This window comes from Odocoileus virginianus, chromosome 11, assembly GCF_023699985.2.
Source record: "Odocoileus virginianus isolate 20LAN1187 ecotype Illinois chromosome 11, Ovbor_1.2, whole genome shotgun sequence".
Taxonomy (NCBI): Eukaryota; Metazoa; Chordata; class Mammalia; order Artiodactyla; family Cervidae; genus Odocoileus; species Odocoileus virginianus.
Genome location: NC_069684.1, coordinates 21,852,238 through 21,876,025, shown reverse-complemented (window position 1 = coordinate 21,876,025; position 23,788 = coordinate 21,852,238). Strand labels below are relative to the sequence as shown.

General features: G+C 40.2%; 1 protein-coding gene across 1 annotated transcript in view; it reads left to right on the top strand.

Annotated features, from left to right (window-relative positions):
* The window catches only part of PAPPA2 (pappalysin 2), a 289,437-nt gene that overhangs the window by 235,560 nt on the left and 30,089 nt on the right, over positions 1-23,788 (top strand). The window contains exon 20 of the mRNA XM_020879747.2: positions 11,663-11,734. Within this exon, the coding sequence (XP_020735406.2) occupies positions 11,663-11,734 (72 nt within the window). The remainder of the gene's footprint in view (positions 1-11,662; positions 11,735-23,788) is intronic.

Here is a 23,788-nt window from a genome sequence, read left to right as displayed (position 1 = left end):
AGATTGCTCCCTTTTCCTCACAGGCTAATTGTGCTGTGTTATTGGTGAGGATGTATGTTAAAGCAGGAGGATAAGGAACAAATACACAAGTATGATTCAGGGGTTGGGGGTGGGAGGAGTGTGACCCTGTCAATTCAATCATTCAGCAAACACTTGTTGGGGCTTACCATGTGCCCTAGAACTATGCTAAGTGCTGGGAATATGAAGAGGGAAAGATGAGAGTCCCTCTATTTACAAGACTTAAAATCTGGCCATAAAAATGAACATTTATAATAATGCAACATGAGAAGTGCCTTGTTTGCGGTAGAGAACTGTAGGAACACCCAAGAGGAAGCAACTAATTTTTCTGCTCAGGAACTCTGGGGGGCATTGTGCATTAGTCGTTCAGTCATGTCAGACTCTTCGAGACCCCATGAATGGTCGTCCATCAGATTCTTCTGTCCATGGCGTTCTCCAGGCAAGAAAAACAGAATGGGTTGCCATTCTCTTGTCCGGGGGATCTTTCCAACCCTGGTCTCCTGCACTGCAGACAGATTCTTTATCATCTGAGCCACCAGGGCAGACCTTGGAGTTGGGGAAGGAGCAATAGACCAGGAAGCTTTTCCTTTGGGTTGTAAACTATGATCGAAGGGAACATTCTAGTGGGTAAGAAGTTCTGTGTGTCTGAAATTGGAGTATGTGCTGTGGTGGGGGAGAGGGGAGATGGGAGCTAGAAAGACGGGCTAGGACAGAGGCAGATGGACGAGAGCCTGTATGCGCGGGGCACTCCTCTAAGGATGTTGAGCCCACAGAGAGCGCTGTGCGCCCGTGGGAGGGACTCTGGGAAGTCCGGTTGGAAGTGGAAAGGAGAAGGCCAGAAAAACACCTTGCCTGGTTCGCCCATCCCCTGGCCTTTCCGGACTTTCTGTACCATTTCCCACAATCTGTTGTGAAGGTTTAGCTGGAATTAGAATACCTGAAGAAAGGACTTCCGCCTCGTGTTCCTGGAGCGCCAGACAGAGTGGCCCCTGTCAGGCCCTCTAACCCAACTTCTCATGTGAAAGACTTCTCTTTCTCCATAAGCAGCTAAAGGGGGAAAGGCTTGGAACTTTTACAACCCATTTTCTCCACCTGGGAGATGAATTGCTTCAGGAACCCTTCTACACTTACTTTAGCATCTGCCCAACAAGATATCTGATGAGCATAGTCGGTAGATTCTGGATTTGTGAAACCAGAGTGCAGGCCTTCCAGTGAGAAGGGTTCTTCCACTTCCACTTTCTGACATTCAGAGAAGAGCAGTTCACTTTTCTTCATGAAGACAGCAGAGAATTGACTATTTCCAAACTAGAAAACAGTATCTTCTGTTTTATTAAAACTTCTCCTTTCTCCACTGTCCTTTGGGGGAGTCATTATTATTTATTTACCTTTATTCCATAGCATTTTGTTCATGTTTATATTCCTACTTCCTTTTTCAGCACTGGGCAAATTGTAGGTGTCTTATAAATGTTGCTCGAGTAAGCAAAGAAATTGCTATGGCATCATTTTCTACTTTGGAAGTAAATACATATTTTCTCCTCAAACTGGGTATGTTGCTGCAGCTTCCTACAGTTATATATAATTATATCCTTGTCAATTGCAAGTTGCAAACCCCAGAGAGAAAATGCAGAATTTATTTTCTTCTTAAGCCAAATATCATACGTTATCATTTGTATCACTGCATTTATCATGACTACGGTCTAGTCAGTAAATTCCTGGTTTTGGAAAATAGGTTATCCAAGCATAATTTTGAGGATGATAACATCTAAGGAACACTGTAGATCTTTGGATAAAAAAGTTGTGTTTAAAAAAAGTTGAATTTTTATTCGTAATCTCTGTTCTTCATGAGCTACATAATTTTAGTCTGCTTTACTGTCCTGTGCCTCCATTTCCTTGTGTGTAAAATAGGTATAATACTTAACTTATAAGACCAGTATGAGTAACAGATGAGAAGCATATAACTAGAATTTAATTTTGTGATTGATGCATAATAATCTTTCTTGGTTGGTTGTCATTCCTGCTGGAGACAAGCTGCTCCCCCTCACTTCTGCCTGCCTCTTCTCAACTGTAATGACACACCATGCTTTTTATAATTTGGAGATGCAACTAAATAATGTAGTGGTGGGTCACATTGTGCAATATGGTTAGCAGCACTATTACTTTAGTGGCACCCTCGAGACTTGTGTCATATTTCTGAGTCAAAATAAAGTGAAGTAATTAAATTAGCTGCTTCCAGCACTGTAGTGGAACACTTGAAGTAACTGACAAAATTACCTTCATCCTTACCTTGAAAGAGTAATTTGTTCCTAAAAATACCCAAAGGTCAGAAGTTCAAGAGTTGAAAGCATAATTGATATTTCCTGAATCCCCAAATCAATATTTTTATATTGAAAACCAAGGGTTAATCCAATGTTAATATTCATTATCATACAGTCACTAACCACCACACTCTTTAATAGATATAATGAAATTAAGAAGGATTGCTTACAAATGAAGCTTGCATGGGATGCTTCACCTTTAGGGAACTGAAACTTTATTAAAACAGAAAAACAAGAAAAAGTCAATGGAAGCACGGGAGACAATGATGAGGTTATCGCGCTTGTGTTCCCAGATCCTCAGAGATAAGATTATGCACTAACCGCAGATGAACCCGTAATGTCTGCCATTTTGCGGTATTCAATGGCTCTTGAGGGGTGGGAGATCTAAGCCTGTCCTCACAAAGAAGTGCCTGTTACACCAAAGCAGTTGTATTAAATGTACTAAATGAAAATTTTCCTCAAGTAGGGCTTCCCTGGTGGCTCAGAGGGTAAAGCAGCTGCCTGCAAATGCGGGAGACCCGGGTTCAATCTGTGTTGGGAAGATCCTCTGGAGAAGGAAATGGCAACCCACTCCGGTACTCTTGCCTGGAAAATCCCGTGGACAGAGGAGCCTGGTACAGCCCATGGGGTCCCAAAGGGTCGGACACGACTGAGCGACTTCACTTTCACTTCCTCAACTAAAAGCTTCATGGTTTACATCGGTTTATCTTGAAGGATTTTCCATATTATACTCAATCTCAAGTTATGGTGTCCTTTAGAATCACTAGTTTGTAAACGGAGCAGACCTGTCTTCCCCTCTTCGAAGAGGCTCACAAATGCCTTGGGGCATGTATTTTTTAACAGGCACCCCAACTAATTCCGTTGTAAAACTTTGCAAAACCCTACTATTATAAAATAAAATTCTGGCAACATAAATGTTTTAAGTAAAAGCACACCTATTTGGAGCCTGGCTCATTTGTTTGGTAAATGATGATCTCCTATTACATGTAAACCTCTGCTATCTCCCATACTTCAAATACCTGGTATCTGGCAAGACAACAGAGCAGTGGATTAAATTGCATCATTTTCTCTAGTCTGCTTCCAATGATTTCATTCTTTGTAATAAAAATGATGTCTTACATTTGGATAACACTTTATTGCCTGCAAAGTTGTATATATAAAATATATATTTTAGATACTTATAATTTCATTTGAATCTTCTCATAAACCAATAAACTAGGGGGAAAAGATTTTATTATCCTTATTTCACAGACAAATTAGATATTGTTGGACGATTTGTCCAAGGTTGCACGGCTTTCAAGAATTGGAGAGAGCAGTGCAACCAACTTTTCTGACTTCAAGTTCAGTGATTTCCCCTGAATCATTGTGTTTGCTGTAGTCTGGTATACATTTGGGTTACTTTGCCCATCAAATAGAAAAGAAGTCCCTTGTCACAACCGTGAGAGCCTCCTCATTCCCACACTTTCCTTCCCTCCCTATGAAGTCTAGCAAAATAATTTAGAGAGATATTTCCTTTAGTACTACTTTTCCTTATTGTGAGTTTGTTTTTAAAGAACAATCAAGTATACTTTTCAGGTTCCTATAAAATTTGTTTGCCTGTCTTTGGGGATTCTGCTGGATTTTACTCCTGAAAATGATACCTGAGTCCTAGAATAATATACTTTTCATTAAAGGAAGAAATTCCAAGAACTTGCATAGTAAGGAATTTTGATGAAAAACAACTCCAAGTGGCAACTGTCATAAAAGGAAGAGTGAGGCCCTCCTGGGTTCAAATACTATTTGACTTACCCCTTGGAGCATCTTCCTACTCAGCGGCAAGAATGGGGGTGGTATTCTGTCTTGAAGGTGAAAGGTTGCTGCTGAGAGTCATGTGTTATGCTGGGATCCATGACCTCTGGAGGAGAGGATTTCAATCCATGGTCAGAGACAAGGCTTGACTACTTGGAGCTTTTTGTGTAGCAAAGTTTTATTAAAGTATAATAGAGATAGGGAAAGCTTCTGACATAGACATCATAAGGGGACAGAAAGAGTGTCCCCTTGCTAGTCTTTAGAAGGTGTTTTGTGTCTGTTGGCACTGCTAATCAGATGAGAGAGATATCAAGGCTGAGGGAGTTTCACCAGGCCCCTCTCCTATCATATGCACTTTTGAGATAGGATAGCACGAGGTGTGTCATCCCACCCACCCACCCCAGCCATAAGATTGACACGAATACTGGTTTATTGAGCCATTATCAGCCCAAGGTTTGAAAAAAAGAAAAAACAGCTAGCCTTAAGCAGAACCATTTTGAAGAAAGGGCAGATTCCCAAACAAATATATAGTTTCATTAACAGAGCTTAAGAAAAATATTTCCATCAAAAAAAAGCATTGGTTAGCTCTAGGCAGAATTAGGTATCATCAACACAGAATTAAAAGAAGACTCTTAATTTTGTGTAGAGAAGGAAAAACAAAAACAAAATCTTCTGCCACTTACAGTTCATTTCCTTCTGCCACTTGGGGACCTCTGACCTTTCCTGCCTGTTACCCTCTCAAACAGTTGCTGTAAAATTTCAAAATAACACTTTTGCAATGTTATTCAGTTTCTTGCACATAGTTCTGAATTATGTAAAAATGGAATTTGTGTTCACTTAGTACAAATCTTACCTTTGGAAATTTCCTACATCTATGAAAAGATATCACCAGCTATCTATAAGAAAGAGAGATATTGTTCTACAAGTTTTATGCTTTGCTTGTTAGTGTGTGTGTGTGTGTACAGATTGATGTGTGTAGGCCTTTTTTTTTTAATGTGCCTTTTACAAATGGAACTGGGAAGACAATTAATGGCCATTCAATGCTTCCTATTGGAATACCTCTGACTAAAGAAGCAATATCTAATGGCTTGGTTATGAGTTTGAGAAGAGAGTAAGGATGAACATATACTATTATGTTATATCTAAATGTTTCAAGAGCATTTTGGCTTAGGAAAGTGAGGATTTGAAGTAAGGATTTGAAATTCCCAAATGGACTGTCTGAGCCTTTGCTCTTGTAATAACATCTTCCTCCTTCACCTACTACGTCCACGGACATAGACTTTTCTATAATGATGGCGTCAGCAGAGACCTTGCAGAAAGAGAGGACATAGAACAAAAAGGCTTCTTGGCTGTCAGATAAATTCCTGTCAGTCAAAGTGACTGAGCAGTGGAACCTGGCAGCTGGGACAGACAGGAGCCGCCAGCTGTGCATTCAGCGTCGCTGCTCATACCTAGGGGGCCTGAGCTGAGGGTGTGGGAAGAGCTCCACGTGGACTTCCCCTGAGAGCACTTGGTGCGTTTCTCATCCCTGCTTTTCATCTTCTTCGTTTCCCCTTCTTCTTCCTCTTTTCTGTCACTCTAATACCAAACTGTAAGAGTCTTAGGGATAAGAATGATGTCTCAGCTTCGTCCCCATGTGTGCATGCTGAGTTGCTTCAGTCGCGTCTGATTCTTTGTGACCCTATAGACCAGTAGCCCACCAGGTTCCCCTGTCCATGGGATTCTCCAGGCAAGAATACTGGAGTGGGTTACCACGTCCTCCTCCAGGGGATCTTCCTGACCCAGGGATGGAACCAGCGTCTCTTACCTCTCCTGCATTGGCGGGTGGGTTCTCTACCACCCATGCCACCTGAGAAGCCCCATCTTCATCTCTAGACCTCCTCCTCAATGCAAGATTCATTTCACTTGTTGCTCAGAAGGCAGTTGCTGTGCAAAACCAAAGAGCTGGAAAAAGAGAATGGCTCCCACCCATTTTGAGCAACAAAAAAATAATAAGATTAATGTTTTTATTATTGTCCTTAACCACTGTGTCTAGAGAATGTTTTATTATATCTTGTGACTTTCCTTTCTAAAATAGGAAAATTGGCATTTTGACTTACCTTATAAAGAAGTGGTCTTTTGAGAACCAGATTTCATGGAGAGATTTTTTTTTAAAAAAACACATAGTATGGCAATTATTTGCATGTAAATGAATTTTTTTAAATGTTTCTTTCTGAAATACAAAATAATCCATCACAACATCTCATTTCCAATATTGGTTTGTATCATAAATTCAGTTCTCTCAGATTGGATGATACTTTTTTCCAGTATATCATAATTAGGAATTATTTAATATATCATAATTTAGTATATCATAATTAGGGGGCTAATTTCCTGGGGCTGCACTCATTAGGTTTGCAAAAATTCTCAACACTGCATGGAATTCCTCTCTCAACTCCTCAGCTCATCGACAGAATTGCTCTGTCAAAACAAATCTTAAAATTTCTGACTTTGTTTTCCCAAGTTGGTCCCAGAAGGATTAATAACAAATAAAACCAAACAGTTTTAAGAGAAAGAAAAAAGCAGGAAGGAAAAAAGACAGTACCCTTCAGTGGCATAGCTCCCTACTATTTGGTATCACCCTCCTGGTATCCCCTTGTCTCCTAATCCTTGCCCTCCCCCCACCTCGAGTGTCCTCTTGAGAGGTGCAATTATGTGTAACTGCCCCAGTGACACTTGCCATACACCATAAGAGGACAAATCCTTCAATGTGAGTCATGCAAAGATCTTTTTTCATCTGTTTTAAGCATGGAATTGTTCCCTCTCTGCTTGAGTAAGTCTCAAGCATCAATTTCCTCTTCTCTGGAGAACAGACAAGGGGGTCTTGGAAGATGAGGGAAGAGGAACCGAAAGGCCGTTGCAGGGTAGTGTGCTATGGGTCCAAATAGATATTCAGAATAACACTGTATTTTATTTAGGGCTGCATACATATATAGGATTGATGATAAGGAAATCATAACAAACCTGGGTAGGAGCAGAACTTCATGGTCTGATGTGATTAGTTGCCCATTCTGTTAAGTAACTATTCCTGATAAAAAAAACAATTGAGCAATTTTTTGTTAGACCTTAATGTTGGCTAACCATCAGTCTTGTGACTTTCAGCAACACATTTAAACAGGCAACAGCCTTCATACAGCCCTATGACCATCTGAATAACCCTTAACTAGCTTCCCTTCCCCTCCTCCCTCCCTGCCTTTCCTCTCTCTCTCTGTCTCGTCTCCCTCCCTCCCTCTCCCTCTCTCTACCCCCTTTTCTTCTCTCCCATCTGCTCCCCCTTTGTTCTTCCTTCCTCTCTTTTCTTCTTTCCACTTGATTTTTTAAAAAATTAAAGTATAGCTCAATCAAAAGAAAATCTTTAAGCTGGTTTTCTCATGAATCTTTTCCTTTTGAAAAAGTTCAAAACAAATCCTTGCACTTAGTTGTTCACAATTGACTCATCTGAGAAGTAGCTTGCTAACAGTATAACAGCTACATAATCATACACTAATGTGTAGAAATCATAATTTAAAATGTCAGAATAGTTGTTACCAGTAGAGAGAAAGGAAGGAAAACGATGTTGGAGGGACACATCTAGGGGACTTTATCTGAACCTCTAATGACTTAAACTCTGGAAGCACATAAAGTGAAATGTTATAATTTGATAAAGCTGGGCAGAGGGTATAAGGTTATTTTTTCAGTTATTCTCCATAACTTTTCAAATATAATATGTAGGGTTATAATTTGTCAAAAAATATTCCAGGAAGCAAAAATATCATTTTGAACTGTTACAAGATAAACTGAGGCATATTATTAAAGGTTTTAAGAGTTTATAGGAACAAATCTCAATTTGAATTAGACAATCCAAACTGGAATTGGTTAGGAGTACTCCACCAGGAGGTGTTGGGGAGAGATGTGATTATAGAGAACAGGCAAATGTGAAGTAAGGAAATCATTGATTGGTTCTTGCTTAAAGCCTAATTGGTTGTCCTTTGGTTTCAATTTCATAACCTTGAGGCATTGATGGGCTCAGATTCTAGTTTGCTTCCACAGGCCACCATGGTATTTAAGAGCCATCTTAGCATAATGGCCTTCTTGTTGAGTTAATTTAACATACCTCACCAGAAGCTGGCCCTTCTCTGACAGCTTCTCCCTAATTTCTCTCCTGTTTCACATCCCTCTTTCAGCTCACCCCCACAAATGTGCACATAAAAATGTAGGACCTGGAAAACATTTGAAATTTTCCTCCAATTTCAATTAGTAAGTCGTTATTCAATTAATTCTGTATGCATATCTTTTCTTATGAGATGAATGATTTTCATAGGCCAGAAGATAAAGAAACCTCCTAAAAACACACCATCCTACTTAGTGGCTGACAAATACTTAATAAACATTGCCTCTCTCTAAGTCACTGAGATAAGATTATGAGTTTTATGAGTTGGAGACAGTCTCTATTCACAAGGGTTTGCAGTCTAGGAAAGCATGTGCCACAAGTACCAGAAACGGATGCAGTTTTTACAGAGATTAAAGAGGTTGTCACTCTGAATTAGTCTTAAGACTGAATCATAGAATATTTTAAAAATCATTGAAATGGTTATTGTCAATTCCACTATCATGAGTTTATTCTACAGGTGTGGTTGCACATGTATGAAATGATTTATACATAAGCCTTGTTTGTTAGAGCAAAAAACTGAAAATAACTTAAATATCCATTAATATGAGTGTGAGTAAACTAGGGTACATCCATGAAAGGGAATAATATACAATCAATAGAATGCAGGATCCCATATACCATAAAATGAACAGAACACTAAGAAACATTATGAAGTGAAATCAAGTAAGACAATCAGACAAACAATAATAAAGCACTAAATAAAATTGCAGTATTTTATAATCTGTGTGAGGAAATAATTTAATATACATATGTATATTCATAGACTATCTCTGTAATGATACAAAAAAGAACTAAAAATAGGATGGAAGAAATTGGGTAATTGAGGAACAGATTAGGAGGGAGATGTGTATCCTTTAATGCCTTGTATATTTTATACAATGAACATATATCACATAATAATAAAATTAAGTTACATAAAAATACAAAGATGTAGGGGGTTCTGTGGTTAGGATTCCAGGCTATAGCCTGGGTTCAATCCCTGATCAGGGGACTGAGATCCCACAAGCCACACGGCACAGCCAAAAGAAAAAAAAAAATACAAAGAGGTAAAAAATAAATTGAAAGTAATAAGAGAAAAGAGCACTGGAGAAAAAGAATTAAAAGTAAAGGCAGACTCTTTTCCTTCCTTTTTTTTCCTTTGCAAAATATGTTTGGAATTTTTCAGTGTAGAAGATCAGTGCTCCAGCCTTTATGAAGGTGATGGATGGAATAGAAGGTATGAAGGGCATAAGAGAAGCTGATCCAGTCAGAGGGTTCTGGCAAGTTCTAGCTATAGACATCATGCAAGGATGCTAAGGCTGAGTTTCCCTTTGTGTAGAGAAACTGATGGACTTCCAGCTAACTCCTCACCCATAGACTCTGAGCTCTCTGAGGCAGCGAGAGGACTGATGGATCTTCAGATCTCTCGTGTTCCCTGGGGAATCTGGCCCCAAGCTACTGATACATGTGATATGAATGACTGACTGACTAGGGTGGGACCTGGGGGTCCTTAGTGAATTCAATGAACAAGAAGGAATAGAGTTGCTATGTATTTGCTGTTCAAATTATTGTGTTTTGCCATTACCATTATCTGATGATAAAACATTGGGAAAATTTTCAGAAAGTTAAAAAAAAAAAACTTGAATTTGCTGCTTTCAGGCAACTATTTTCATAGAATCTACATTGTTTTAGGTATTATAAGTAATCCAGAGATGATTTAAAGTATACATAGGATGTTATATGCAAATAGTATGTCATTTTACATACGGGACTTGAGCATCCTTGGATTTTGATATCTGTGGGGGTTCTGGAACCAGTCCCCTGTGGATATCAAGTTATGACTGTATACATTTAACAATCCTTTTTTTTAAGCACAATGATAAATTAAGCAAAGTCATCTTCTACATTATTATAGTATAGAGTTTTGAATATCAAGATTTTTTTAAGATTTATAGTATTTATTTCCTCTCTTGGGAAACTGTGAAGGAGGACTTTTAGTTTAAGTAACATAACTCTAGAAAAACACTGCAGATTCCCATTTTCATAACTGACTATGAGGTATATATTCATATACCTGCAGGTTAATATATGAAAATGTCTTCAATCTGATTGCTGTGCACTCTTAGCATTCTAGAATGTATAATTTTCAATTACTAAAGATGCTATTTAATGTAAAACTCATGTCTCACAGTGCATTTTTTTTTCTTATAGTTTCCCTGAATTTCTGTTGTACTGAATTTAAAATATGCATATGAAGATCAGTAGCCAGTTATAGAGAGAATATCTTTCTCTTTGAAACCTCTCATGGGACTTTCTCTTTTCCTGAAATGTCTCTTTTGAAAGTGTAAAATGCAAAAATTAGAAGAAAAAAAACCTCCATGGACATGAGTTGCTTTCATTCACAAAGAGCAGATTACTGTTTGTTTAAAGTCACCTTAGCAAACGGCCATTGGGAACTAGAGGGAGTCACCAGTGTTCTAACAGGAACACAGGAACACGTATCTACGCTCTCACCAGTTAAAGCTGGTGCCATTTTGAGTCCCAGTGTTGGGTTGTTCAGTCACTCAGTCATGTCTGACTCTGTGACCCCATGGACTGCAGCTCGCCAGGATTCCCTGTCCTTCACTGTCTCCTGAAGTTTGCCCAGGCTGGTGGTTTCACTCTAAACCTCTTTGTCCAGTGCGTAGACCCTCTTTGATTTCTCACAGAAAGGGGATAAATGGTGCTGAAGAGTTGCAGAGAGTGCTGTCTGGCCTCCACTCCTCTCTTGGGCACTCACATCTAGTGATCTAGGATTCCCGAGATCCACTTTTAGTTCAAGGCTCTTCTTATGCATAAGCTCTATTTCTCAGCCTTTAAAACCCCATGGTGCTTCCTGATCAACACAGTCATCTCACAGTTTCTTGCAACATTTTTTAAAATTTCAAAACAAGTGGGACCAATATTGTGCCTAGAGCCAAAATAAAGTCATTTTAGTATTGAGGATGCTTTTTAAAAAATTTTATTTATTTTTTAATTGAAAGATAATTGCTTTAGAGAATTTTGTTGTTTTCTGTCAAACCTCAACACGAGGATGCTTTTTTTAACCACACCGACACCACTTTGGAAATTTTAATAGCTCTGGGAGGGTGAAGACAATGAAGAGGATGAAAACTTCTTTTCTCTAAGAGTTTCTACCTTGGCTCCATCCAGTTGGATTAGCAGTTTCAAGGGAAGGACCGGACAGCTGCCTTTGACCTCTTCATGCAGCCCGATTGGGGCTTATTCCTCAGGGAGGGGGTTGGGCTGATGGAGTAAGCTGGGAATGTGCCCCTCCTCTCACTGACCAGGGGTCTCAGCTTTGGTTTTCTGGTCTTTCCCTCTTCCTTTCCAGAGCATCGTGTGCACTGGGAGGCGTCAGTGGCACCCGGACCCCGTCCTGATCCACTGCATCCAGTCCTGCGAGGTAAGATGCCCCCCTCCCTCAAACCCAGACCAGCACTCTCTGCTTCACTCAGCTCACAGGGATTTGAGTCCTTTTGGTTCAGTATCTTGCCCTTTCTCCGCTCCAATGTCCTCTGTTCAATCTCTTACATGTGGTTCCATAATCCCCAAATTACAGATATTAGGATTTCTGATTTTTTTTTAAAAAAAGCAAAATCTCCAGGGTTCCATTTTAAATGACTAACTAAAAAATAAAGTTAAAAGCAAGTCAGAATGATTTATGGTTTGGGGATTCTCTAACTGGGCCTCACTGGAGCTTAGTTAGATCAGACGTTTGTAGCTCAATGGCCCACAGACAGGGGTTTGGCCAGGGCAGTGTCTTAAAAACAATTTTGTTTTGGTTGCTAATGCTTAAAAATTGGGAATTCCACATAAAATTCATATGTGTTCAGGTAACATTTTACATACAGCAAATAAAAATAAACATAAAATCTTTGTGCAAAGATTTTTCTCTTGAAAAAACAAGAATATCTGGCAACCGTGGCAACAATCAACTGAATCTGAGTGGCAGCTAGAACGCCAGAAGGGCCGCTGCCCTCCAGTTCAGCACCGTCCTTAGCAGTCCCTGCAGCTTCTTACCTTCTGGGCTTCTCTCATTGACATCAACTGCCAGGGTCACACAGGCATCTCAGTTTGAAACCTCTGAGGAGGACCTGTAGTCCACTGGTGATTAACCCAAACTAGATCTTTACCACCTCAAGAAATCCTGTTTACTTCTTCACACGGGGCATCCCCCTGCCAGTGGGGAAGTTAGGGGTCTGTGAATTCCTTCACTGGGTTAAGAGAAGTTATTACAAGGAAGAGTCGAGAATGAGGCAGAGCCTTGCTTACAGAGCATGACAAAGGAATCCTGACATGGACACACACACACACACACACACACACACACACGTCCTCTCACCCAGGGAATAGCCAGTAACAAATACAAGTCCTCTAGTCTCAGTCACAACAGCCTTTGTTATCCAGACCTCTCACTGGAAGTAATTCAGCCACTTAGCAGCAATGCTAATTCTGGCTGGACCTCAAACGCCAGAGGGAGCTGTTTAACTGCCCTTGACTTTAGCACCCTCCCGTCATGCACACCCAACTCTCCCTTCTTCTGTATCTCTGTTTCTCTTGATCTAATTCTGGGAAACTGGGATCTCTGTGAGGCCAAAGAGGGGGAAAGGGTGGGGTTTGAGACAAAGGGAAAACTGGGTGGGGAAATGATACCAGTAAACTAGCGTCTGGAGAGCGCATCAGGAAAAACGCTAGCTTGGAGCGTGCTTTGTTACGGTGTCGGCCAACAAAACAGCTCATCTTCTGCCATCATTAGAAAAACAGATGGCAGTGGGGTGGGGAGGAGGGGGAGTGACTCATCCCCGGGAAAGGGGGTAAGAAGGGGGAAGAAGAGGCCAGGGAAGGAGGGAGATAAACAGACAGAAGACTCTGGGACGAGATCAAAGGTATCCTGAGAATTCCCTTCTGCTGCTTCCACGCATGATCGCAAGAGGGAGGGTAGACAGCAGGCCCTGGAGCTGGCTCCGGTGTTTCCCAGAAGGTTACAACACAGAGCTTTCCCCATTTGTCCTCCCTCCACGCTGAACCCAGCACATGCTCTGGTATTCAGAGCATCCCAGGCTGCTCTCAGCCCCTTTGCCGATGTGATGAGGAACAAAACTGTGTTCCCTCCTATGATCCCCCACAACCCAACTGCTATCATGCATAGCTGAGGACTGACCACCACACACCTGTTGGTACCCCCACTCCAGGGGTTCTCAAAGTGTGACCCATGGACCCGCACAATTGGCATCATCTAGGAACATGTTAAAAGTACATATCCTCAGGCCGCATCCCAGACTTTTTGAATCAGAGGCTCTGGGGGTGGGACCCATCAATCTGTGTTTTTTATTCTTTATTTTTTTAATTACTTTTTAATTTATTTTTTAATTAGAGGAAAATTGCTTTTCAGTGTTGTCTTTGTTTTTGCTGTACACTAATTAAATAAATTATAATTATGTATATATAATTGACTGAAGTTGCTCAGTCATGTCTGACTCTTTGTGACCCCATGGACTGTAACCTACCATGTTCCTCTGTCCATGGGATCTTCCAGGCAAGAGTACTGGAGCGGGTTGCCATTTCCTTCTCCAGGGGATCTTCCCAATCCAAGGACTGAACCCAGGTCTCCCACATTGCAAGCAGATTTTTTTACCATCTGAGCCACCAAGGAAGCCCAAGAATACTGGAGTGGGTAGCCTATCCGTTTTCCAGGGGACCTTCCTGACCCATTGTAGGGGGGAGGGTTTTCCTCATTTTGTGGGGTGATAATTGAAGTGAGTTGTCAATGCATCCATGAACACATAATACTATCAGGTCATAGAAGTGTTACCTTCTGTCTTTTTTTCCCTTCCTGCTTCCCTCCCTCCCTCCCTCCCTTCCTTCCTTCCTTTTCTTCTTTCCTTCCCAAAAGTCATATTTATAAATTCTAACAAAATATACAGTCCTGGGTTCCACTTAAATTAAGAACATCTTGTTCTCTAGGGAATGCAAAGGAAATAAAGGCCACACCTCCAGCCTCCTTTTGGATAGTAATGACTAACTTACTTCCTGTAGGATAATTAACATTGAGTGCCCACTGACCTACATTTTGGCTCTACTTTTTCTTTGAGCATGTATCTCGTGCAAGTTCATTGTGCTTCCCAGTAGCGCCCATTTTGGCTTACAATTTCTGATAGTCTTTCTTCAACCTTTTGCAAGCTCTTGTAGAGCTGTACTCTTTCTTTTTTTGGCAAAAAGGGAGCCACGCAGGACAACAGAAACAGAAGGTCAGAAGAATTAGGTTCAAATTCTGAGTCTCCCTTTGTTAACTGCGTACAGTATGTGTCTGACTTTATCTCAAAACTTCTGTGAGAATCAAGTGAAATAACTGATTTTAAGGTGTTGTGTAAGTTGCACGTAATGTAACATATTTGTTGCAGTATTGGCTAAGGAACAATATACATCAATGTGTAAGGATGGGATCTTATTGAAAAAATATATAAATATTAAGACTCAAGAAACAGTTCATACACCCAGTCTATAGTCTTATGAATATTATTATATACTGAAGATGGCCATGGTTAAATGATGTTCTAGAGGCTTCTGATAAACTGTAGAAAACTTTTAAAGAGTTTTGAGGATATTTCAAGTCATGCTACTGTTTCTCCTATAAATTCTTATACATACCCTTGTAAATGCCTGTCATCTCACTTATCACATTATTTCAAGATTATATGACAGGTCCGTCCTTCCAACAATCTGTGAGCTCCTAGTGATAGGATGTGTGTTATTCCCTTGGAAAGCACAGGCCTAATTCTTCAATGACTCCTGCTTCTTCCCCTTTACAGGCGAGCAGAGAGAGTTGAAGGTAGACTTTGACTTTGAGAGTCTCAAATTGAGAATGATAGTATTAGTTTTCTGAAGAATAGCACAGTGGAGGGAAAGGTAGGGAAGGGATAGAAGGAGAAGGAGAGAATACAACCCTGTGATGCTTAGAATCAGAAAGCCTTGCAACGAGGGCAGCCTGGAGGAGCCAAAGGAGGCTGTCAGGGGTCTGGAGAGGGGCTTCAACCTCAGTTTCATCGCTTGGTACATGTTTCTTGAACAAGTCCATTAATTTTTCTGAATTGTTTCCTCAGTTTTACAATTAGATGGATAGAATTTATCTTCTAAACTTGTTGGTCAGATACCAGGTTCAGTAAACAATGGAGATGGACCCAGGGCCGGGTGTCATTTGGGCCTTCAAAGTGGCCCCAGAAGAATGTAGATCATGCTGATTTTTCAGAAATAACTGCAAATCTCTCTTGTTACTGGGGACTTTTTCCTTCTGTATACATTTTGATCTTGATTATACCCATGAGTCTTTCTCTTAAAGAACTCCAGTTCAGATTTGTGGCCTTCTTGGTTAGCCTTGATTTCTTATTCACTGGCTGCATTTACTTAAATGTAGGTGGGCAGTTGTATTGTTTTTACACATTTGGTAGCTGATATCAACAAGGCTTCCATCACTAATTCATTCCATCTGCTCCACCATTCCTTAGATTCTTTCTTCTGTGTTGTCTTGGCCTTCTCTCTTCCTTTCTTTTGTTATTTGTATTCCGGATGATAGCCCTGTCAGCTGTGTCACTGTGCTTCAGGATCGCTCATGGGCACTGTCGTTTCAGGCTGTACCTCTAGGATGTGGGGCCCTATATATACTACATGGGGTAGAAATAATGGCATGAATATCAAGTTTGTATTGCACCTTTTCTTCTTTCCCAAACTTTAAGCCCAGAGGGGTAGAGAACAGCTAGAGTCAGACTAAAATGCCCCTTTAAGGAGATGTGCTTTATACTTGGGTGCAGATCTGAATGGGATGATCAGGGATGGGGTGGGAGAGGGTCACAGGTTAGCCTGCATGTGATAAGTACCCAAGAAATAAGTGATTGTTATGGACTTCTACCTGATGTGTGGTCCTTTTGGCCTAAGGTTTATAAATACAAGCCTTCCCTTGGCCCCATAGTAACCCCTGTTCAGCCATTCTTTTCTTAAACTTTTATCCTTTCTATCTGTATGGTTGATCTCTATTACTGTGCTTTAGTAATGCCTTTTTCATCACTAGATAGTCACACTTTTTTTTTTTAATAAATGCCCAAAACTTGATCTTTGAAGTGTGAACTCATGGAATTGCTACTGATCTTTCTAAGAAAAAAAAGAAAGAAAGAAAAACAATCACCTGAGTATGTCTTTATAAATTCCTTATTAAAAAGAGAAAAGTGAGTCTTTTCGAGGATACCTGTATTCAGAAAACCAAATGTTCCAACCCAAACTTTATCACTCTAGGCACTGTGTGATTGCAAAGTTGTTTAACTTCTCTTTCTTTCCTTTTCATTGATATTTTGTCATTTAAATAACAGCCAACAATTAAACTTCTCTTTGCCATTTTTTAGCTGTTTACAAATCAGACATAGTAATCAACCCCTCCCTTGCTTCTCAGAAGACAAATCATATGAGCTTACTTTTCTTTTACATTCTTGCCAAGTTCTTCAGTATCTGAGTGGAAAGGAGTTAATTAGGGTGGAAATAATAATGACCTAGCAGCCAATAATGAGTACAGCTACTCCACTTCTGGTAGGAATTGTGTGGGTTCACACAAATCTAAATCTAAATATGTGTTAGACGTGCTAAAATCCAGAGAAAAAAATGAAAATTAGCTTACATTGGCACTGTCTTCCAGGCTCACTGGCTGCCAAACTTCAGTCCCCTTGAGATGTATTTGTGAATGTCTCTGCCGGTTTTGTACAATGTCTGCACCAGGCTGGAGATCTGGGCATGGCTTTAGGTTTGTCCAGAGTCCCCTTTGGGTCCAGGGCTTGACTTTAGACCCTCCAGCTGAAATCTCTGAAAACTGGACTTCAAATGTTAATTAGGACTAGGTTTTCATATTGAAAACTAAAACCATTGTGTTTTCTCCACTCTGCTTTCCAAAAACAAAAAACAAAAAAAAAAGAAAGAAAGAAACATTAAAAGCACAACCATGCAAATTGTAAAACCTCCTCTAGATTAGCAACATTCATGAGAATTTATGTTCGTCTAAGTCTCCTTCAGAACCGGGCTGTGACAGCCTGATGGGCTTTCTACATTTTGCTCCTTTTGTCTTCTCCAGCTTCCTGGGTGGGCCACTTTCTTCCTCTGTTAATTCCTTTTGTGACGTAGGCTTTCCCTTTTTCTCATCCAACCACACCCATTTTCTGATTTACTCTGCGCTTTCCCTTACTGTTCTGCTCTTTTGAGTCTTCATTTGTAATCCAGGTTTGCAGACAATTGAAATATTACTTGCCTGTAAAAATAACATTCTGGAAATACTACAGGTTCTTTAATCTGTCCAGGTGCTTTCTAATCATTATGCTGAGATTATAAGAATTAGCAGTGAACAAATAAAATCTGACTCTTCCCATAAATAACTCTATTCCATTCCTCTTCTGATAAGGCCTTTCTCCACTAAGATTTCTAATGGTTATCGACTGAAAAAACACATACAACCTGAAAGTTCAGAGTTATGTTTTATTTTGTGGAAATTTTTAGAACTTCAAGCCTGGGAGGCAGATCTCAAATAACCCTGACAGAGCTGCTCCAGGAGGCAAAGGGAGGAACCAGGTTATATAGAAGCTCTGCAACAAAGGACACGTAGCTTGAATGTCAAAAGTTTTTATTTTTTATTTATTTATTTTTTTTGTACGTTAAAGAGAACCAGATATCCCAAGCCAAGGAACTTAAAGCTTTTCTATGTATGGGGAGATGCAAGAGTCTGGGGTCACTGAAGCCATTCCTTTGATATGCACCTCAGGGATCTGGGACCAGTGTCCTGTGTTTTCCCTTAGTCATGTCCGATTCTCTGTGACCCCATGGACTACAGCATGCCAGGCTTCCCTGTCCATCAACAACTCCTGGAGCTTACTCAAACTCATGTCCATAGAGTCGGTGATGCCATCCAGTCATCTCATCCTCTGTCATCTCCTTCTCCTCCTGTCTTCAATCTATCCCAACATCAGGGTCTTTTCCAATGAGTCAGTTCTTCACATCAGGTGGCCAAAGTATTGGAGTTTCAGCTTCAGCACCAATCCTTCCAATGAACATTCAGGACTGATTTCCTTCAGGATTGACTGGTTTGATCTCCTTGAAGTCCAAGGGATTCTCAGAGTCTTCTCCAATACCACAGTTCAAAAGCATTAATTCTTCAGTGCTCAGCTTTATGTATTGTCCAACTCTCACATCCATACACGACTACTGGAAGAACCATAGCTTTGACTGGACCTTTGTTGGCAAAGTAATGTCTCTGATTTTTAATATGTTATCTAGGCTGGTCATAACTTTCCTTACAAGGATCAAGCGTCTTTTGATTTCATAGCTGCAGTCACCATCTGCAGTGATTTTAGAGCCCATGAAAATAAAGTCTGTCACTAATTCCATTTTTTCTCCATTTTTTGCCATGAAGTGATTGAAATGGATGTCATGATCTTAGTTTTTTGAATGTTGAGTTTTAAGCCAGCTTTTTCACTCTCCTCTTTCACTTTCATCAAGAGGCTCTTTAGTTCTTCTTCACTTTCTGCCATAAGGGTAGTGTCATCTGCGTATCTGCGTATCTGAGGTTATTGATATTTTTCCTGACAATCTTGATTCCAGCTTGCGCTTCATCCAGCCCGGCATTTCACATGATGTACTCTGCATAAAAGTTAAATTATCAGGGTGACAATATACTTGACATACTCCTTTCCCAATTTGGAACCAGTTCGTTTCTCCATGTCCAGTTCTAACTGTTGCTTCTTGACCTGCATACAGATTTCTCAGGAGGCAGGTAAGGTGGTCTGGTATTCCCATCTCTTGAAGAATTTTCCATAGCTTGTTGTGATCCACACAGCCAAAGGCTTTAGTGTAGCCAAAGATGGCAGGTATTCTTCTCCTTTCTGAATTCCCTCAGGGTTCACCGCTCACAGTGAAGGGCTGCAATCACTGGTAACTGTGATTCTGATAACTGGCAACTGGTAATTGATGCTTTTGAACTGTGCCGTTGGAGAACACTCTTGAGAGTTCCTTGGACTGCAAGATCAAACCAGTCAATCCTGAAGGAAATCAGTCCTGAATATTCACTGGAAGGATTGATGCTGAAGCTGAAACTCCAATACTTTGGCTACCTGATGTGAAGAACTGACTCATTGGAAAAGACCCTGATGCAGGGAAAGATTGAAGGGAGGAGAAGGGGACAACAGAGGGTGAGATGGTTGGATGGCATCACCAACTCAATGGATATGAGTTTGAGCAATCTCCGGGAGTTGGTGATGGACAGGGAAGCCTGGTATGCTGCAGTCCATGGGGTTACAGAGTCAGACACGAATGAGCAACTGAACTGAACTGGGACATCCTTGTTTACTGATATGACAGGAAAGATTCCATTTCTCACTGTGCTCCTAAAATATATTTTAAATGCAATCTAAGCATGACTCAAATATATTCACTGAGACTGTTCTTAAAATTCATAAAACATTGATTAGTTTACCATTTACCTTCATGGTCATTTGCATACCCTTTGTTGAATAGTCATATTGACAAGCTCTTTCAGAAGATTCATATAATTTGAGTCATTTCTAATTTATCCTACTAAAATAGATATTCCTTTAACTGAAATTATTTCATTAAATACTTGCTTTTGGTAGCAACTGAATGATTAAAGGTTGTTTAAGTCTCATACTTAATTTTTTAAAACGTATGAAGTACATGTGTGTGTGTATGCTAAGTCACTCCAGTTATGTCCAGCTCATTGTGACCAATGAACTGTAGCCCGCCAAGCTCTTCTGTCCATGGGACTCTTCAGGCAAGAATTCTGAGTGGATTGCGATGCCCTCCTGTAGGATATCTTCCTGACCCAGAGATCAAATCCACGTCTCTTATGTCTCCTGCATTGGCAGACAGATTCTTTACTGCTAGCACCATCTAGGAAGCCCTTATATGAAGTACATATGTATACCTATATACATGTATGTGTATGTGGTTGTGTATGTTTATGAGTTTGTTGTGATTAACCCTATAATGACATAGTGAACAATAAAAGGGTAACAGTCCCAATATGATTGCAATTATTGGCAAATTAGAGCAAATAGTGTGCATAGCAGAAAGGATACACATTTCAGAAAGTGAAAGTGAAAGTCATGTCCCACTCTTTGTGACCCCATGGACTATATAGTCCATGGAATTCTCCAGGCCAGAATACTGGAGTAGATAGCCTTTCCCTTCTCCAGGGGATCTCCCCAACCCAGGGATCGAACGCAGGTAACCTAGCCCTTCTCCAGGGGATCTTCCTGACCACTAATGGATTTAAATCTCATCTCTGCCCTTATTAGCCATATTTTCATGTAATATTTTTAAATTTCATTTTAATTCTATCAAAGTAATACATGTACCTAGTATAAAAAGCCAGTTAGCACCTCTGGGTTTTTTGGGAAAACTGGCAGTGTCTGCCCCTCTCTGGCTAACCTCAGCCTCCCTTGGCAGAGACAACTCTTTCATGTCCTTTTTGCTTCTCCTCTTTAATTCTTTAATTTCATCAGGAAATTATGTCTATAAACATCTATATCTATGCGTGCATGAATGCATGCTCAGTCACTTCAGTTATGTCCAATTGTTTGTGACTCTATAGACTGTAACTCATCAGACTTTTCTGTCCATGGGATTTTCCAGGCAAGAATACTGGAGTGGGTTGCCATTTGCTTCTCCAGGGGATCTTCCCTGGCCCAGGGACCAAATGCTCATCTTTTGTGTCTAGTGCATTGCAGGCGGACTCTTTACCACTAAGCCACCAATGGGAAGCCCATGTATATCTGTGTGTATATATATATATATATATATATATATATATATATATATACGCACACACATATATCTGTTTAATAATGCTTGTACTGCTAATATTGATTTTTCTTTTCATTTGTGGCATTACGTACTGACTGCTTAACATAGGCGGTGGGGTTTGAGCTCTCTGACACACTCTCTTGTTCTCTCTCCTTCGCTCACAGACACAGACACAAACCCTCACCTCTACAGCTGCCTACAGAGGTAATTCTTGAGTTTTTCTGGTATTCTGTGCATTTCAGGCGTTTAGGTTTCTGTTTTCTCAGACCTGCTTGTCAGTTACTACTCATTCATGCACTTTCCACTTTCTTAACCTTTGTTGGATTCTCCATTGGCTGTCATGGTCTTGCCTGTCCTCTTTTCTCTTGCGATTTCACATCTTCTTTACTCCTTTATTCCATATTAGGGGGCTTCCAGAAGGAGCAGATATAAAAACAAATTCTACTCATATGTTTTACCAGCACTAAGCCTGAAATGTAGTTGATATGCAGTGATCAGTATACTGTTACTCCTTCAACAGGGTTTATGCTGATATAGAAGAAAACAGGGCACTTGATAGAGACAATGTTTCTTATTTTGGTATTTTTCCCCCTATTGTCTCTTCTAATTTCTTATTTTAACCTAGAGCCAAGAAGAAATCTCTTCAAGGTGCTCAACTCTTGAAAGTGTAGGTTTTAGATAAAGAAGCACTCATTCACAGAACATACATTTACTGTCCATGTATAGTCTATGACTCTTGGGATATTAAAGGAATCAAGATGGAACTCCTGTCTCCTGGTAATCCACTCTGACTTGAGGGAGGCACATTTTCAAAGTTCTTTGGGAATAGAGGAAAGATACTGTGTTTAATTACTGACCAGGCAGACGATGGGTGTGGGGCATACAATTTGGGGAAGATTTCAGAGCAAAGTGGCACTCTGGTAGGTTTTAATGGTTTTATTAGTTGGTGTTCAAGTTGAAAGCCCTATGGGCAGAGAGGATGGTATATGCACAAGGAACAGGGATTTGAAACACAGGGAATGTTTGGAGAACCCTGTGAAGACTACAGATGAGGCCGATGGGGCTCAGGCTAGATGAAGAAGTGACTTGAATGTTGCCATACTTGGACGATCAACTTTATTCCAATGGTATTGGAGAGCATCTCAAGAAAGCTGTGAAATCAGATGAGGTAGAAAATTTGTTGAAGATGAAGTCCTTGCAGAAGAGACAGGTGATAAGTAGAATGGTTAAGAGACAATACCTGCATAGAACCCAGGCTCAGCCCCACTAAGTAAGGATGGAAAGAAGTCATGACTGAGGGCTTTCCTTTTAAGATATGAAATAGATTGTAAAATCCCAGCCAGTGGGGAAGAAGAAAATCTATATATGACTCCCTGGTGCTTGGATGGATAGTAGATGCCATTCACCTCTGGCATTCACCTCTGTTAAGAAAAAGAAGCAGGCTTGTAGGAGAAGATAATGAGCTTGGCTTTAGATGGAGTGAGTTTGGTAGAGTTGGAAATAAGTCTAGAATTCAGTCACACAGTCTCAGTTGGTGACATGTTGAGAAATGAGGGAAATATGGATGATAATTAAAGGTAGGTGAGGGAATAAGATCATGCCAGAAATGTAAATGGGGAGAGGTGGAGATAAAAGGCGTGGGAGGAAGGAAGTAATACAGGGAAGAACAGAGGAAGTAAAGCTAGTCAAAGAAATAGAGAATGATTAGAAAAGTAGAAAGAAATACAGGAGAGAATGGTTGTATTAATAGGAAAACCATAGAAGAGGAGAGAGATGGTAGATGGTGTGAAATGCTTAAGAGCGGACAGATGAGTTGAGTATTGACAAGAGACAATTAAGCTTATGATTTCAGCACTCACTGTAATCCCAGACACAGTAGTAACAGTGGAACGGGAGAGAGGGAAGTAGGTTGAGAAATAGATAAGAACATGGATGCAGCAAACAAAAATATTGTTTCCAAAAGTTGGCCAGTACAAGGAGTGAGATGAACAGTAACTTAAGTGGAAAACAGTGTTTATGGAAAGACTTTTGATATGAATGAGACTTTAATATATTTATTATCTGTGGATAATAAACTGGTTAAAAGTCTGGACACCCAAGATAAAGAGAAGATAGAAGGAATTACAAACACTGTTGGCTCTGAGTCAGATGGGAAGGAAGGAACAATGACTGAAGACAAAGTTTATAGTGCTGACTTAAAAAATATTCACAGCCTAAAAGTTGAGAGTTATGTTTTATTCTGTGGGGACTTTTAGAACTTCAAGCCCAAGAGACAGCATCTCAAGTAACCTTGAAAGAACTGCTCTGAGATTGGGGGAGGAGCCCGGTTATATAGAAATTTTGAAAAAAAAAATAAAGGGTAGGTAGTCTGAACATTAAAAGATTATTGTTAATTAAAGAAAACCAGATAACCCCAGACAAGGAATTTAATGCTTTTCTATGCATTGGAAGATGCAAGAGTCTGGGCTCATTGAAGTCATTCCTTTGATAGGCACCTCAGCTATCTGGGGCCAGTATCCTGTGTTTTTAGAACATCCTAAATTCCTTGGGACTCACTACCCTAGGGAGTGGCTGTAGTCTAATGGCTACTAGATGGAAGGTATTCTTCCCTTTC